At 37.5% G+C, this 18,990-nt stretch overlaps 1 protein-coding gene across 10 annotated transcripts in view; it reads right to left on the bottom strand.

The window, feature by feature from the left end:
- The window catches only part of GPBP1L1 (GC-rich promoter binding protein 1 like 1), a 53,155-nt gene that overhangs the window by 8,498 nt on the left and 25,667 nt on the right, over nucleotides 1-18,990 (bottom strand). For all 10 annotated transcript variants that reach the window (XM_070609777.1, XM_070609782.1, XM_070609779.1 and 7 more), the window contains 4 exons: nucleotides 18,021-18,150; nucleotides 16,796-17,082; nucleotides 5,370-5,442; nucleotides 3,525-3,718 (listed from right to left, as the gene is read on the bottom strand). In XM_070609777.1, the coding sequence (XP_070465878.1) occupies nucleotides 3,525-3,718; nucleotides 5,370-5,442; nucleotides 16,796-17,082; nucleotides 18,021-18,150 (684 nt within the window). The remainder of the gene's footprint in view (nucleotides 1-3,524; nucleotides 3,719-5,369; nucleotides 5,443-16,795; nucleotides 17,083-18,020; nucleotides 18,151-18,990) is intronic.

Genomic DNA, 18,990 nt, shown 5'->3' with positions numbered 1-18,990 from the left:
ACTTGCTCAAAATCACAGCCCTAGGGAGCAGCATGAAGTCTGACTCTAAAACCTGAATTCTCAACTTCCTCTCTTCTTCTTTTTTTTTTTTTTAAGATTTTATTTTTTCCTTTTTCTCCCCAAAGCCCCCCAGTACATAGTTGTGTATTCTTCGTTGTGGGTCGTTCTAGTTGTGGCATGTGGGACGCTGCCTCAGCGTGGTCTGACGAGCAGTGCCATGTCCGCGCCCAGGATTCGAACCAACGAAACACTGGGCCGCCTGCAGCGGAGCGTGCGAACTTAACCACTCGGCCACGGGGCCAGCCCCGTTCCTCTCTTCTTTTTACCCTTCAAGATGGGAGATATTCTGGGGCAGTGGTAAGAGCCCTGGTGTGAAGTCAGACAAACCTGGTTTAAGAGTCCTGACCCTATCACTTTATTAGCTATGTAACTGCATGTTACATAACTTTATATATGATAGGCTTAGAGGAGTAAATGTTATAAAATATGTAAAAGGCTTAATGCATGTCTTGGAACATAGTAAGATATCAACAAATGGCAGTTCTCTTTCCTTTGCCATTTCAAAACCCAGTTCAAATACGATCTTGTCTGTAAAGACTCTGACCCTCTCCAGGCAGAAGAGTACAATGATTTTTTTTATATCTTTCTCTCCACTAGACAGCAAATTCTTTGAGATAATTTTGTGCCTCTAGTGACACACAGCTTTTAGTACCTAGTACTCAATGTTTAATAATTGCTGAATGCCTAGAGAAAATGAATGAATGGATAAAGCCACATCTGCCTACTAGTCACCTCACCTCATTTCTCTAGTATCTCACATTCAAGGTAACCAGAACCACTCTCATCAATTTTTCCTGAAAACTCATCTTTCTCTCCTGTCTAACCCTATGGAAATGGTTGCAGAGTTACCCCAGTTTCCCAGGGAAGAATGCTCAGTATCCTGTTTTTCTCCCGTCTAATTAGCTTCCCACTAGGTGCCATCGCCACCTCCCTTCTCTGCCTACCTTCACCACCGCTGTTCAAGCTTCATTACCTTTACAAGGATCACGGCAGCCTTTACATTAGTTTTCCTGAATTCATTTTATCCTTAACTCAGTCCTACACAACAGGGCTAACTGATCTTAAATGCTGTGTCCATGATTTTTATCCTTGCCACTTCTTCACTCCCAGAAGATTTCTGAGATCCTTGACAATATGGTATTGTCTTACTCACTTTTAGACTTTCTATAGTCTAACAGAATGCATGCAGACATTTCAATGAAGTAACACTTATGAAAACTCTTTATAAAATGTTGATAATAACAGCTATCATTTATTAGCACTTACTATATGCCAGTTTTAAGTACTTTACAAAATTTTCTCACTTCTCATAAAAACATTAAAAGATAGGTACCATTACCTCCATTTTATAAATAATGAAACAGACACTTAGAACTTAAGTAACTTGCCCAAGGTTCTATCACAAAGAAGGTGCAAAGTAGAATCTGTCTACAGCAAAGCCCTGCTGTTAATTTCCATGCTACACTGTTTCTTTTAGTAGCTGCTCTCGACTTGAATTCATTCTTTCCCTTCTACATCAGTGGAACAAGTACCCTGCACACCTTTTTCAAAGATAATTCCACTTGTCAATCAGTTATATTCCCACTCATTTCTCCTTGGGCTATGCTCCTTTAATGTCCTCTTTCAGGTATATTTCAAGTTGCCCCCAGGGGCTTCTTGCTACAGATTTTCTTCATCCTTTCTGTGATAGTACACCGTTTTTTTCTAAGTCTGAATTACAATTTCTCAGTCCTATTGACTATATTGTTATTTTCCTACTATCTATGAAATATTAACTATTTCCCCATTCTTTACTCCTCTTGATACTCTTCCCTTAGAAGCTTATCTACCCTAAAAGCTTCATTATCACGAGGATAATGACCCTCAGTCCTGATATTTCTCCAGTGCTACCAGGAATAATTAAAATAGTTCATTCACTATCCCTCAAATATGCCTAGCGTTTTCTGGATTCAGAACTTTTATTTAACTATCTCTTCTTTTAACATTCACAATACTCTCCAGACTCTTCTGCCTATCCAAACCTGGACCACCCTCCAAAGATCAGTTCAAATCAGTTTTTCAGTAAAATTTTCCTTGATGGTCATAGTCTGAGCTGATATTGCTCCTCTGAACTGTGTAAACAGTGTTTAATTAATTTAGTTATTCCAAATCTGTTTAGGATTTATTTTATTTCATATGCAATAATAGGAGCTTTTATCTTGTCATATCTTGTCATCTCAATTAGACTTTCAGCTCACGGAGGGTCAAGACTCATTTTGTACTTCTTTGTATTGCTCATAAGCAGCAAACACAGTGCTTGCATCTAGAGGAAAGTGAATTAATTAATGCTCACTGTTTTTTCTCCCAGTAAATTCTAATTATTTGTTTCCTTATAGTGGCTGGAATTCATTCAAGCAATTATTATCAGGGTGCTTGGGATACAAATATGAAAAGGACCTGAAACCTGCCCTTAAGGAGATTACAACCAAGTGAAGAAATAAACAGACGCAATAAAGTGCTTTAGATATTGTGATAAAACACAGAGTGCTATTCAATTACAGAGATACAAGAATAAATTAGATCTTTAGATGTATGTGATAGAAAAGGATTCACAGAAAGAATGACATGAACTTGAAGGATGAATAATTTCCCGGGAAAGAAAAAGAAAGGGCAGTAAAATGTAAAAGATAGATTGGGCTTAGGCTATAAAGAACTATATATAACACTGCCAAGGAGTGTGTACACTGCACTATAAAGTCAAGGAGTGGCAAGCTACAATTCATGGTCCAAATCTGGCCTCTTGAAGCTGTTTTTGTACGGCCCAGGAGCTAATAAAGTTTTTTATATTTTTAAAGGGTGGTTAAAAAAAAAAAAAAAAGAACAGAACAAAACATGTAACAAAGACCATATGTTATATATGACCAGCAAAGCCTGAAATATTTATCATTTAGCCCTTTACAGAAAGTTCACCAACCCGTGTTATAGATGGTTTGGAAGCACTGAAGGGATTTAGGAAAGCATGTGATACATGCAAATTGTTTTAGGATAATCATTCTGGCAGTTCTGTGAAAGACGAATACAGAGAGAGGAGCAAATAGAAGGATATATTACACCAGTACGAGGCATAGTATATCACAGAGGCAATAACTGACAAGGACTTTATAACTGCTTGGTAAAGGGGAGTGAGTGAGGAGCAGGAAAGAAGCAGCCAAGATATTCCAAGTGATCAGATGGATGCTGATGCTTTTATTGCAAACAGCAAATCAGGATAAGTAGGTTTATGAAATGAAGCTAACAAGTGTGAGAAGCCTACTAAAAATCCAGTTGGCAACAGTTTGGAGACAGAGTACAATACTATACACATAACAGGCACTGAATGAATATCTGGTGAATGATTCAACAGGAATAAACAAATTTACTAAAATTTTTTGATTTATTCCCAAACATCTGCTGTACAAGGTTCTTACACTGATTCCAAATCATACCTTGGAAGGAGGTGGTGCAGGCTTAGGAACCAGGTTCTTATAGACACTTGGAACCATGGTTGACGATTTGTTCCCATTTGCATGGTGAGATCCTGGTGAGGTGAATGCAGCAGAGAAGGCAGCAGCAGGATCTTCTTTGGAAACTTTTTTGATGACTAGCATTTTGGAGGGTTGCTTGGCACTAGGTGGGTTTTCTGTGAAATACAACAGTGGAGAGACACAAGAATGTCAAATCCATTCGTTAACAGGAAGCACAATTTATAGAAAAAGGCTTCACTTTCAACAAAGAGCTGAGAGTGGAGACTGAGGGACAAACATTTCCTGGTGTGCACTTGACAGGTACTCTTGAAAGTGACACTACTTGGGTACTGTAGGAAGAAAGGCAGCATTTGAAGCACTTCATTCTAACTTCATAAATCAACCAGAAAGCCCAAAGACGTTAGCAGTCCTTCAGGGGTGTAACATGTCTAGAGTATGGTGTGATCACTCAGGCATAGACCAAAGAATGGTATCCAAGGGTGGCAGCTCCTGTCAGCTGGGAATGGAGAGGAATGAGGAAATTGGGGAAAAGAGTCTGCCATGAAACCTTCTGATAAGGCAAACTAAAGTAAAGCTATACACCATTAACCAAGGGGAAACGGCACAGCAATCACCCATAATCCTATAGACTCAAGATCCAAACTACATTGGGATATGCTAAAGCCTTCCCAGTAAGACGCCTGTCTACTGAGTGTGTCTACTATAGGGACTAGGAGAGTCCAATTTGTAAATGCCAAACATCTCAATGCCACAGATCAGGTTTGGTTTGAAATAGTGATTTGTGTTAATTTTTTTATAAGGCTAGTTATTCCTAACACATACATATAAATGTGTGTATTTATATGTTTTCCCCTTGCCCTATACAATAAACATCTTTTTTTTTTTTTAGTGAGTAAGACTGGCCCTGAGCTAACACCTGTGCTGATCTCCTTCTATTTTGTACATGGGACACCGCCACAGCATGACTTGATGAGTAGTGTGTACGTCCGCATCTGGGATATGAATCCGTGAACCCCAGGTCACCAAAGTGGAGTGTGAACTTAACCACTGTGCCACCAGGCCGGCCCCACAAGCATCATTTATAATTGCCCCCAAAATCTCAACGAAACAAAAAAAGTCAACAATTGGAACCTGGTTAAACAAAATGGTCTATAGAATGTGGTAATATATAGCCTTTCAAAGAATATTTTAGAAGATTATTTAGTAACATGGAACAATGTTTAGAATATATTGTTTTGTATGCCCATCAGAATTTAGGAGACAACTATAACGCATAACATTCAATTTGTTACAAGTTAATTAGCAAAGTTAATTAAAAGCTACTTCTTATGAGTTTTCTATTGTTTTCCCTTTGCTTAAAATCTGCTTCCAAATTCAGAGCTCTACAAGGTCTCAAGTGCCTTTATTCTGACTCCCCTACCATTAGCTTAACGACAGTGATATGTTCTGAGAAATTTGTTGTTAGGCGATTTTGTTGTTGTGCAAACATCATGGAGTGTTATTACACAAACATTACACAAAGACAGTATAGCCTACTACACACCTAGGCTATATGGAACTAATCTTATGGGACTACTGTCATTTAGGAGGTCCATCATTAACCAAATGTCATTATGCAGTGCATGACTGTACATTTCAATGATATTTTGGGGGGCAGAGTATGAGCTAATAGGTGTTAGCTACCATGTGCAAATGGATGGGATGAGAAACAGGAGATAAAGAAACAAACAAGAGATAAAGAATTTTTTTCTCCTTTTCTTAAGAAAAACTTAAAATTGGGATTTTAAAATGGTAAAATCTACCTACCCCACACTCCAGAAGGGGTCCCAATAGGTCTGCATGGCGGATTCTGTTTGCCAGCTTCTGGATTCAAAGAAGGCTAGGAAAAAAGGGATATTAATGGTTGATACAGAAAGCTAATCATTTTGGCACTTTCAGCAAAGTAGCCACTATCATGGAACCTATCAAATAATTATCTATCAGCAGCACTTATTTAACGCTGTATTCAGAATTAACAAACAGATGTCGAAAAACAATAGATCTTACATTAATCATAGGCTCTCTTGGGTTTCATTTCCTTTAATATAAGAGGATTTTAATTTTTTTTTTAATAAACAGACTAAATGTGCAAGTTCTCATCTTCCTATAGGACACGTATGCCAAATAAGGAGGCAAAGAAAGCTGAATGAACAAGAACGTGGATCACTTTTCTGAGATTTAAGGAGCACAATCTGGTCAGCGAAATGTATAGTATTCATAGCTTTTCTAAGACTGCTTTAGGGCAGAGGCAGACCATGTGCCAGGGACTGAGCAGGAATACAAAGGCAATTAAGACAATTAAGAACAACCCTTGTCCTCACAAGGGTCACAGTCTCACTACAAAAATAAACTTATAAACAAATAAGTACAATAAAAGGTTACAGGGACTATGATAAAGACTCACATCAGGGAAGAGGAGTACTAAAGAAGGACTAGTCAATTCCACTCGTAAGAGAAGTGCTAACAGAAAAGGTTGCATTAGAGGTGATGATGAATTCCAAAGCTGGAAAATGGGTGATTCCAGGAACAGAATGCTCAATGAACATCAAGACAGAAAAGCAGGAAAAAGAATATTCAGAGATCTGCAAACAGTTCACCATGCTTAGTGCTAGGGAAGGAGCGGACCCTCTGTGGGAAAGGGATGTCTGGCAAGAGCCAGACTGTGAAGTTCTTTCTTAGGGAGACTGAGTTTTATTCTGTAGGTAATGGGGATCCATCTCTTATGCTCAGAGTTAACATGATCCAATTGTTAGTTTACCAAAGCTTGAAGGATGTATTTGTGGGGTTTAAACATGAAGTAGGAGACCAATTCCATAGCCCAGGAGAGTAATGAAGGCAATGAGAGTAGAGGAAAAGATGAGGGGAAGGACGGAGAAGTGTTAAGAGCAGTAGACTGGACTTAACACTAATTGTTTAGGGAGTGTGAGGATGACACTGGCATCCAAGCCCAAACTTCACAATTTGGTAATAGAGTATGAAAACGGCTTTTCAGCACAATTGCCCATGGAACATTAAACAAACAGAAAGATGCCCAAACTCTATGACAGTCTCCGAATCAAAATCTCCAGGGGTGGGGCCCCAGTAGGTATATATTTTCAACCTGTCAAAATGAGAACCACTGGCATAGAACACACACGGATACAAACTGAACCTACCAACTCACTATATAAATGGACAATCAGAGACAGAATAAGGAGGACAGATAAATACACTCCTCTGGATGGAATAGTATAGGAAGAAGGAGTCCCCATGAACAAACGCTATGGTTTCTTGTTTTAATAGGCCTGTGTTCTTAGTCACGTTCTATTAGGGTATTCAGAGATACTGATCCTATTCATGTGATATCGATCTCTTTCCACTGATTCTTAAAAACAGTAAAGTATAAAACAAATACAGAAAACTGCATAAAACAGATGGGCAAAAGTTCTTGTAATCACCACTGAGTTTAAGCAACAGAACATTACCGGCCAAACCAGAAACATTTTATAAGCCTTTTTCAAAAAAATTTTTTTAAAAAATCCCTCCCTGATCTTTAAAAATAATCCTTACTTACGGTGATCACCTCTTTGCTTCTCTTTTACCACCCAAGTGTGTATCCCTCAAAACAATAGTTTTGTCTCCAAAAAACATCTCAACTTTCTTAATCTATACGTCACCTTAAAAAATCTTACACCTATTTCCTATAAATTGGTAGTTGGTTCTAGTGGCTATAGAACCCTGCCCCCACATGCATTGGCAAGGAAACTTCTTGACGGTTTTGTGTTCTTCCATTAGGAGACATACAAAGTCTGGCTGTGCTTCTTTTTGTGATGTTGGTAGATACTGATGCTCAAAGCCTATAACAATTAACACAAGCAGCAAAACAATGATCTTCCTTCTTTTTTTTTAAAAGGTTTTATTTTTCCTTTTTCTCCCCAAAGCCCCCTGGTACATAGTTGTGTATTTTCAGTTGTGGGTCCTTCTAGTTGCGGCATGTGGGACGCCGCCTCAGTATGGCTTGATGAGCAATGCCATGTCTGCACCCAGGATTCGAACTGGCGAAACCCTGGCCCACCAAAGCAGAATGCGTGAACTTAACCACTCGGCCATGTGGCCGGCCCCTGATCTTCCTTCTTCATTGGCTAGTATACTTCCACCAAAAAGGAACTTCCGTTCATCTATTCGGTGACTCTGTGGTACGATTCACATGGAAAAGATAGAATACATGCTTGTTTCTTAAGTGAGGTATCATTGTGAACTCACAGATTTAATCATATTTGATGTGATTCAAACTCTTAAAGTTGTTATCCTTAATTGCATGAAATATCCCATGTTCAGCTGGTGGGAATCTCTTTACTTTAGATTCTGAATCCTTTTGATACAACCCTAGTAGTCTATAATCACTTCTTTGCTATGCAGTATGACAAAATATTCCTAACTTAGCTTGTAAATATCCAGTCCAGCAACAGGATTTTCAGACCACAATCTGGGCACTAGAGATGCTCACTGCTGGTTGATTATGGTTTTTAGGTCTTTTCAGTGGACAGAGCCTGAATACGTATCTACACATTTTCAAAGATAAAATACCTTATGACTTCTTACTGATATTTCCGATTCAAATTAAGTACCTTGTGTTTTTACTGAACATCTTCTAACTTGTATCTGTTATTTCCTTTCTTCTACACTGAGAATTCTGATTTTCAAGGACACAAGGTATAGAATATCGTATTCAATTGCTTTATCTCATACTACATACGACAGTCTCAGAATAACAATATTACACCACCAATGTGATTAACACAATGTTAACTTCTTGGCACATGCTCTCCTCATTCTCCCATTAAAAGTGATGCTGTATCTGGACTGTCAGAGTCCATAGCTATTACATGCTATACTCCCTTTTAATTCTCATTGAGTCTTAGTTTTACAATTAACCCTATATTTACCACCATCCTTTCTGTTATCTTTCTGGTTAGTTTGGTTATCTAAATCCTGTTCTCTAGTACTTTCCTCAGGAAAAGTCTTGGGAACAATATTCCAAGTTCTCACACATTGATGTTTGTGACCTTTATAAGTGAAGATAAGTTTGAAAGAGTCTAAAAACCCTCGGCTCCTATTTTCTTTCCTTGAGTAGGTACTGTAATTGTTACTCCACTGATTTCTGTTATAAAGCTTTGTTATCAAAGTCTATCTATTTTCCTTCTCTTTATAAGTTACTTGGTCTCCATGTCTGGATGCCCAAAGGATCTTTTTCTTTTTCACTTGAGTCTAGAATTTTATGACTCTTGAGGTGTCCACTCTTTGGCTCTCCTTTCAATTTGTAGCTTCAAATTTCATTGTATTTCAGGAAATTATTCCTGCATTATACTTTTTAGCAGTTAAGCTGTTCCTTTGTTTTGTTTTTTTTTTTTGGTGGGGGGCACAGGGAGGGGAGAATTCTATTATACATATATTGGATCTTTTTTGCCAAACTTCTGTATCATTTTTTTCTCAACTCTTATTTCTCTGTCATTTAAAATTTTTCCTGTCTTCTAACTCTTGAAAAAAATTAGTATTTATCCTCCGTTACTTTTTTTACTCTTCCTTTTTCCGAAATATTTTATTACTTCTTTCCAAAGTTCTAGCACCTTGAGATTATCTGGTTTATGTTGTTCTTATACTATTTTCTTGGTATCATTTAGCTAAACTTTAAAATAGCAGGCTATAGTTCTTAGCTGTTTTGTGGATATGTCTCACAGGTATACTTTGCATTCCCTGTAGGGATGTTATTCTGCTCCTTATTCCCTTGACCCTTTTACGTTGTTCGGTTACATATGACTAATTTTTGTGAATGTGGCTCAAGACAGCTTTTCTAACATCATGCTTTAGAGCTCTCTCTTCTGTTTCCATGGAGTGTTCAAAAATATAGTGGTTTACTTTCTTTGATGTCCTGGCTGCCCCCACCCCCCCATCTGAACCTTCCCTTTCTTTTATCTTTATTGTCTCTGTCTCCGTAGCTCAACATAGATTCTATTTCCAAAATTTTGTCCTCAGTGAGGGGCTTTGTTCTGGAAGGGAATATTAGCTCGCTAGTATGAACAATGATAGAACTTGTGCTATTTATCAATATTTATTGCCTCTTAGTTCCAAAGACATCCTTTCTGCTTGCTGCGTAAATTTATCTGAGCAGTTTAAAATTTTCCCTTTGTAAGCTGGCATGTTAACTTTTATCACTAGAGAGCAATGGAGAGACTTTTCCATCCTGTTCCAGGGTGTTTACTCAGCAAGTACCTGTAGCTTCTATTTCCTGCTAAGCCAGGTACTACAGTGCAAGTGAGCTCTGACTTGAGTAGTTTTGTAGCAGAGTGACATCTCCCATGAACAGCTTTACCAGGTACTCTAGTGGGCAGATTTCTAGCTTGTTCCTGGGAGAAGCACCTTAGCAACTGCTCTGCCATTAAGTGAGCCACAGCTAAGCCCTTTTCAAAAAGGTCTGGATCTCAGTCCTGGAGTGTGACGGGGGGATGAGGGATTCTTCCTTGGTCACTCTAAATTAGCCCTTGGATTAGTGGCTGCTCCTTTTATCTGCTATTTCTATATTGTTTAGAGTTCTTTTTACTTCTTACTAGCCAATCACTCATCACCCCAATCCTGTGATAGTTAATAATTCTTCATATTATAAACTTTCCTTTCGTCAAACAATTGTGTGGTTTCTCTCTCCTGATTGGTCCAGTCAGATCCTTCATATTTCATCCCAGAACCTCTGTATTTACTAGTTTTTCGAATATGGAAAGCCACTCCTAATTTCTAGTTGCTGTTTTCAAACGAGCCCTCTGAGCTTTCTAGAACAAGTGTTAGCTCTTTTGGGAATCCTGGGGTTGTCAGATGCCCTATTGCTTCCTTCAATTTCTCCCGCACAAATGCTAATGCTACTTTTGGTGGTTTGTCCCTAATGTTGTGATACCTCACTGTTTTTTGTTGTAGGTGACATTCATGGGTTTTTTGGTTCTTCAATTCCATTTGCTTTGTGTTTTTTCATTTATTATTTTGAAATAATTTCACTTACAAAAATTTGCAAAAATAACACAAAGAATCCCTGTACTTCTTGCATCTAAATTCTGATGTCAGCATTTTACCACATTTGCTCCACCATTCTCTATACTTTTTTCCTGAAACATTTGCAAGTTGAAGGACTGGATGCCATTTACCCTTCAATACTTTATTTGTATTTCCTTAAAACAATATTCTCTTAGATAATCATAGTACAATTATAAAAATCAGGAAATTAACATTATTAAATACTATTATCTAATCTACAATTCTTACTCAAACTGCAACACTGATGCCTTTTGTAGCAAAACAAAGTTTAAAAAATAATGTTTTTTCCCTCATCTAATATCCAATCTAGGTTCACATGTTACCTTTAGCTGTCCTCTCTCTTTAGTTTTCTTTAACCTGGAACTTTTTTTTCACGATCGTAACATTTTTAAAGAGTATAGGCTAGTTCTTTTGTAGAATCTTTTGTGGAAACCTCAATTTGAGTTTGTGTGATGTTTTCTCAAGCTATGTATTTTTGGAAGGAATTCACAAAGGTGATAGTGCATCCTCCATGCATCACCTCAGGAGGCTTCTGATATCTAGCTGTCCCATGACTGGTGATGTTAATCTATCTTTTAACAAAATAAAATTTACATAAAATGAAATGCACAAATACTAAGTATACTCTTTCATGAATTTCGAAAAATGCTTACACCTCCCCAACTTATATAAAGATAAAAAATACTTCCTACAACCAGAAAATTCCTTCATGCCCTTTCCCAGTCAATCCCTACTTCCCACAGGCAACCGTTGTTCTGATTTTCTTTCTCATCATAGATTATTTGCCTGCTCTAGAATGTCACATAAATGGAATTATACAGTATGTACCCTTTTGTGTAAGGCTTCACTGAGAGTGATCACGTTGTTGTATCAGTCACTCCTTTTTATTACTTAGTAAGTAGTCCATTACATGGTTACACCACAATTTTTCTATTCTTGTGTTGACAGATATTTAAATTGCTCCCAGTTCAGGACTATTATGAATAAAATTACAATAAACACATATACAACTGTCAATTCTCTTGAGTAAATACCTAGAAGTGGAAGTACTGGGTCATAGGGTAGGTTTATATTTAGTTTTATTAAAAACTGCCAGACCTTTTCCCAAAATGCCTGTACTACTTCACATTCCTACTAACAATATATGAGAGTTCCAAATGCTCTAAAATGTCACCAAATTTAGTGTTTCCATACTTTCAAATATTAGCCATGCTGGTGGGTATGTAGCAGTATCTCAGAGCGGTCTTAATTTGAATTTCCACACTTCCCTTATGACTGACAGTGATCATTTTTTTCATGTGCCTATTGGCCATTCATATATCTTCCTTTGTGAAGTGTCTATTCAAGTCTTACTCATGATTTTTTTTTAATTGAGTTGTCGGAATTACTCATAATATGGATATAGGTCCCGTTTCAGACATATGTTTTGCAAATATTTTCTCTGAGTCTGTGAGATAAGTAGAAAGCTTTCAATTTGATGAAATCAATTTATCAATGTTTTCCTTTATTGTTATTGCTTCTTGTGTTCAAAGAAATATTTTTCTATCCCCTAAGCCAGAAAGATATTCTAAGTTTTCTTCTAAAAGCTTTATAGTTTTGAGCTTCTAGGTATATTCAGAAGTCTAGTATGGATTAGGTCTATAATCCATCTCAAATTCATTTTTTTGTATGCTTATGAGGTAGAGGATACAGACATATAATGTGACATCATCTTGACTACTGCAGCTTTATACTAAGTCTTCAAGGTACGTACGATAAGTCCTCCAACTTTGTTCTTTTTCAAGATTGCTTTGGATATTCCAGGTCTTTGGTGTTTCAATATAAATTTTAGATAACTCTGTCAATTTCTATAAGAAAGCATGCTGGTTGGGGTTGTGCAGAATCTATAGAATTTATATCCTAACTGTTGAGTCTTCCAAGTCAAAGCTTCCCATACAAAATGGTGTCTCTCTCCTTTTATTTAGATCTTTACGCTCTCATGGCAATATTTTGAGGTTCAGTATAGATGTCTTTCACATCTTTTGTTAAATTTATTCCTAAGCAGTTTTTGCTCACTTTACTTTAGGCATTTTATAAAATGTTATTTCCCAATTGCTTGTTGCTAGTATACAAAAATAAGACTGATTTTTTTATATTGACCTCATATCCCAAAAGCTTGTAATTTATAGAGCCCTTAGGATTTTCCATGTAAACAATCATGTCACCTACAAGTAGACTTTTAGTTCTTCCTTTGAATTTGTATGCAATTTCATTTCTTTTTCTTGCCTTATTGCACTTGCTAGGACTTCCAGTACAATGCTAAATGTAAGCGGTGAGAGTAAATGTCTTAACATTGCTCCTAATATTAAAGGGAGCACTGCCTTTACTGGAGAATTTGGGGAGACTGAAAAACTATTGCTACACTGCTGCCATCCTCTCAGAATCTTTCCTCTCTACAAATTTCTTACTTCTCAGGTTCCAACCATATTAAAGTCTCTCAATCCTAGAAACTCCAGCCTCACACTTGGCTTCTCTTTCTTCAAAGAAGAGTCTTCAACCATGCCCATCACTTTTGAAAGTAACCTTTGAAAGGTCACCTCAAACTGCCAAATCCAAAGTTCTCGCCCACATTTAATAATATCTACTATTTAAAAACCTATGTGGGAAGGTCTGTAAATGTTTCACATTCATCATATGTGATCTTCACTCCTTACTACAATGTTGCAAGGAAGACATTACTATCTACCTAACAACTCAGGAAAAATCAGGGCTATTTAACTTGTCCAAGGTAACAATATAGGATTGTTAATAACATTAAACTAATACTATTTCAAAACAGAAAAATAACTTCCCAATCATACGATGTACAGTATGGAAAAAAATATACATAGAAAACAATTAGGTCCCAAAATACCTTCGTTATTTTTTATTATTCCTTCTTGGATACCCCTTTCTTCTTCAACCAATTACTTCTCAGTTTACTGCTATTTCACAGGTATCTGCTCTAGGCCTCCTGTCGGTATATATTACTCTCCTTGGGTGATTCTACCCATGCACAAACCTCAACTATTATTCTACTTCCATGTGCCTATCTCGAGATCTCACTCTTCTCTTTGGTCCTAAGAATTTGTTATCTACTCCCTACAATTCTGGTCCTCTTGTGCTTCCTTTTCAAATTAATTATTATTCATCAACTCACTTTGGACAGAAATCTCATTTTTGACTCTTCTTTCTTCAGTTACAATACCTCAGTTCTAATCCTTTAGATTTATTCTCCAAAACAAGATCTTTGACAAACTAAATGTCTGTCAACAGGAAAATGGATAAATAAATCTAGTACATTCACACAACAGAATATTTACTATACAATTGTGGAAAAGATAGGGCGGGGTTGCTCAACCATGGTACAACAGAAATTTTGGGCTGGTTAAGTCTTCGTTACAGGGCTATTCTGTGCATTGTAGAATGTTTAGCAACATCCCTGACCTCTACATACTAGATGCCAATAGCACTACCCCCAGTTATGACAACTCAAATTTCTCTAGATATTGCCAAATGTACCCTGGGGTGCAAGGTTGCTCCTGGTTGAGAACCACTAATCTAAAGCCATATCTATCAACACAGATAAATCTCAAACAACTTTAAGCAAATAAAAGAAAATTACAATATGATACTATTCATATAAAGATCAAAATCAGGCAAAATGATATTATAGACTATTTACAGATACACACACACAGTAGAAGTTTCTCAAAAACATGCTTAAGGATGACACACACTGAAATCAAAGATGGTGAGTACCTCTCGGAGAAAGTGAAGAGAATACAATCAGGGAAGCTTTAACTGTACCTGTAATATCTTGTCTCTTTTGTAAAAGAATGGTATAGGGCATATCTCGCAAAATGTCAGTACTTCACGAAGCTAGGTGACGTGACTGCTTGATTATTTTTCTCCATACTTTTACATACACTCAGAATTATTTCATAAAAACATAAATGCTAAATTTGCCTTTACTGACCTTGTTCAGGTTTGATAGCAAAATTCCCTGTAAACCACTTAGGTGAAACTAATGCTACCTTGACATTTATCTTTCCACTGTCAATTCATTTCCCACTGGGAATGCCCCAGAACTGATAATGGAGTAGTTTAAAAGGCACTCTAAATAACTTCCACTTTATCCCACACTACTACTTATTTGTTACAAACTGTTTTTTACCAAGGCACATAAGAAACAAAACTACTAAAGAGACCCAAATAAACTTGTTTACTACATGCTCACTGGCTGTGGTCATAATCTAAGATGTATGTTACATAAATATTCACATCAGATATAAATAATTACAGTGGGTTTTACTTAATTATGCAGATTAAAAGTGCAAAAAGAAACTCATTTTATAATAGGACTATAATTAAACTTTTTTTGGTTGCTGGTTTAATGAGGATTTCACCGAGTTCCCAAAGTGTGATGAACAAAAGAGATTTTTTTTTTTTTTTGGAGGAAGATTAGCCAAGCTAACATCCGTGACCATCTTCCTCTACTTTATATGTGGGACGCCTGCCTCAGCATGGCTGGAGAAGCGGTGTGTATGTCCGCACCCAGGATCGGAACTGGCAACCCTGGGCCGCTGAAGCGGAACGTGCGAACTTAACTGCTGCGCCACCAGGCTAGCCCAAGAGTTTGTTTCTTAATCACTCCCACTGGTCTTTCTTGGATTTGCTTATAAATTTTATTGAATAAATAATCAAAGTTATAATTTAGTGTCATAGTAATTTCTGGACTACTGGATATCTAGAACATTCTGGACAAATATTCAATATGTCAGGACAAAACAGACCTTTGCAAGACTAACGCTTTGAAGGACAGCTGCCTAGGGGTAAGAATTCACAGTGATAAATAACATGTAAATCAAGGACCCCCAGGACACTTGCTAGACTCAGGAGAAGAGGGGCTGAAGCCTAAATTTGACTCTTCTTTAGTTGGCTTTATTAACATATTAAAATGGCTGTCACAGGAGAGACTGCTGGTCTAATGAGCTACTTAAAAACAACTAGAGCTGCACTACCCAATATGGTACCCACTAGCCACATGTGGTTGTTGAGTACTCAGAATGTGCGTAGTCTATATTGAGATGTGCTACAAGTATAGAATATATAACATTATCTTAATAATTTAAGATATTGATTACATGTTAAAATTATAATAATTTGGATATATTTGGTTAAATAAAATATATTAAACTTTTTTTTTTTAAGTTGCACTAAAATTTCTACTTTTGGTTTAGAGGTCAAAAGGCACTAACTCAACACACAATAGCATTAAGTTTTACTGAATATCTTTTTGTTGTTAGCACCATCGAGTCAATTCCAACTTCTAGTGACCCTGTATACAGTAAGGCAGAACCCTACCCCATCTTTTTTACTATCCTCTCATCTTCTGGTGCTTTATCAGGCAATGCTCTGCTGCTATTCCTATGGTTTTCAAGGCCAGTTCTTCAGAAGTGGGTGGCCAGATCCTCCTTCCTAGTCTGTTTTAGTTTGGAAACTCCAATGAAATCTGTCCACCATGTGACCCTGCTGGTATTTGAATTACTAGGGGCACAGCTTTCAGCAACATACAGCTGCCACAGTACGGCAACCGACAGGTGGTGTGGTTCCCTGACCAGGAAATGAACCCAGGCCACAGCAGTAAGAGCAGTGAATCTTAACCACTAGACCACCAGGGATGGGGCTACTGAATATATAGACAATAGCTAAACTACTCCTGGCTGCATATTTATAATTTATCACAATTTTTTTATATAAGTGGGTAAAATCAAGAGAAAAAACCTCTTATGATAGTTGGAGAAAGACATTTAACATGCAAGACTACATAATTATATTTGAACATTGAACCTTATAAAACTTAAGGGAAATTAAAGATTTTTTTTTAAAGTTTCAAAGGCATAAAGATGAAAAACATGAAAATTTGCTAAAAGTTACACAGGAATTTTGGTCATCATCTTCATACTAATCAACTCTCTCCCTCTAAAAACAACAAAAATCTAAACTTAAGGACTCCCTTTTTAGTAATTCCTGAAATGTTCTCATTACTAACAGGGTCTTATATTTAAGACATTATTTGTTAGGTTTTAACTACACATCTAACCCTTCATACTTACAAAGTCTTCCTCTTCAAACTGCAACTTTTCCACCTTGTCTTCTTTCTTTTCTTCCCTAATCTCTGTAGATGGCTTTTCCTGAAAGGCACAGCCTTTCCGGGAGTGGAAGCTGCCATTCCAGTGGCGATGGTTTCCTATGCCACCGCCACTACGCTGGCTCATGCCATCATGACCTCGGGAAGAGCCATGCCAACCAGACAGGTTCCCTGTGATTCCAGCATGTGCTCCCTTAGAGACACCAGAGTCCACAGAATCATGGCGGAACAGGGAGGGCTGGTGCCAGGAATCTAGAATAGTAAGGCAAAGTAGCACATTAGATTGTGTGCTTCCTGGAAATTCAGAAACAATTGGGCCAGATGCTTCCTGATCTGGTTTATGTATGGTACTGCTGAAAGGCCCTTCAGGGGACTTTTTTTTTTTTAATTTTTATTTTTTTTAGATTGGCACCTGAGCTAACATCTGTTGCCAATCTTTTTTTTTTTTTTTTTTTTGCTTCTCACCTAAGCCCCCTGGTACACAGATGTATATTCCAGTTGTGAGTGCCTCCGGTTGTGCTATGTGGGACGCCACTTCAGCATGGCCTGATGAGCGGTGCCATGTCTGTGCTTGGGATCCGGACCAGCAAAACCCTAGGCTGCCGAAGCAGAGTGCGCAAATTTACCCACTCGGCCATGGTACTGGCCCCTATTTTTTTTTTTAAGATTGGCACCTGAGCTAAGATCTGTTGCCAATCTTTTTCTTCTTCTTCGTCTTCCCCCCAAAGCCCACCAGTATATAGTTGTATATTGTAGTTGTGGGTCCTTCTGATTGTGCTATGTGGGATGCCGCCTCAGCATGGCTTGATGAACGGTGCTATGTCCATGCCCAGGATCCGAACCAGCAAAACCCTGGGCCACCGAAGCAGAGTGCGTGAATTTAACCACTCGGCCACAGGGCCAGCCCCCAGGAGACTTCGTAAATAAAAGATTAAGTCCCCAAAAAAAGCAATCACAAAATACATCTTTTTCTTTTAAGTAATTTCTATATGAATTCTTCAATTGAATAAATAACTCATGAGAACATACGAATGTTAGAAAGCCAATGTAGCTGAGTAATGACTACTGGAGGATCTAGTTGAGAACTATTTTTACAAAGGACCATTATTTCAAAATTATGGACATGCAACCCCAGCCTGGGCTTACCCTGAGCAGCTTAAATAGACTCATGGAAGTTGGGCATGGCTCACCTCCTGCAGTTCGTAGAGGTCCATTGTTGAAAAAGCCATCAGAGGAATTATGTCGACGACGGCTTACTCCAAATCTACCATCTCCTCGGGGTAGGTGCTCTCCGTGTTTTTCGAAGGTGGCTGTAGGTGACTAAGACGATAAAGTATAGAGAGGCAAACAGGTAAGTAGATATGAGTCTCTTTCAGTATCTTAAGTTTTGTATCAGGCTTTTAGAAAACAAGTACTAATGGCAGTAGAAACCCCCATTATGAGCATAAGGGTACCAGAGGCCTCTCAGTCAGATGAGCCCTAGGTTACACATTCAATCATTAACTCATTTCCTTTATCCCAGAAGGGGAGAAAACGAAGTTACAACACTTAGTTGTTTGCATGAGAGAGGGGAAAAGAATCCTGTCAATATCCATAAAGAATAAGCCCCAAAACTTTACTCTTAAAAATACTAAGTTAATCTTGCAACAGAAAAAGAAAAGCAAGATGTTTGCTTTAAAAAATTCTCAACAGCTTTATTATTTCTGTAAATTATTCCACCAGTGAAGAGAAAGGAATGTTTAAATACCACCTTGCTAGGCCATTAACAACTACACAGAGTGTTTATAGTTTTGTAAAACACTTATTTCCAAACATTACTTAATACTCATAATACTATTATAATTTGGTATCATCCCCATTTTACTCATTAACACTCGAGGAAAGAGGTCAGGGAAAATAAGTCTTTGAGGTTAACAACTAAAAGCAGGCAGTTTGAGAACCACTATTATAGATGGTCTCTAATGTCCCTTCCTTTTTCAAATTAATTTTATTCTATGACATTCTTTAGTCTCAGATGATAGAGGCCAAAGTCTAAAACGCCATGAAAAGTATGAGTATGTTTGACAAGTGCATATAGGAAAACTATAGGTTGGGGCATAGACATCCTTACATCTATTTTCTTATTATTAATAACTTCACTAATACTTGGTATTGTCAGTC

Source organism: Equus przewalskii, chromosome 2 (genome assembly GCF_037783145.1).
Source record: "Equus przewalskii isolate Varuska chromosome 2, EquPr2, whole genome shotgun sequence".
In the NCBI taxonomy this organism is placed as follows: domain Eukaryota; kingdom Metazoa; phylum Chordata; class Mammalia; order Perissodactyla; family Equidae; genus Equus; species Equus przewalskii.
The sequence above is the reverse complement of the archived record's forward strand: the minus strand, read 5'-3'. Positions and strand labels throughout refer to the sequence as shown.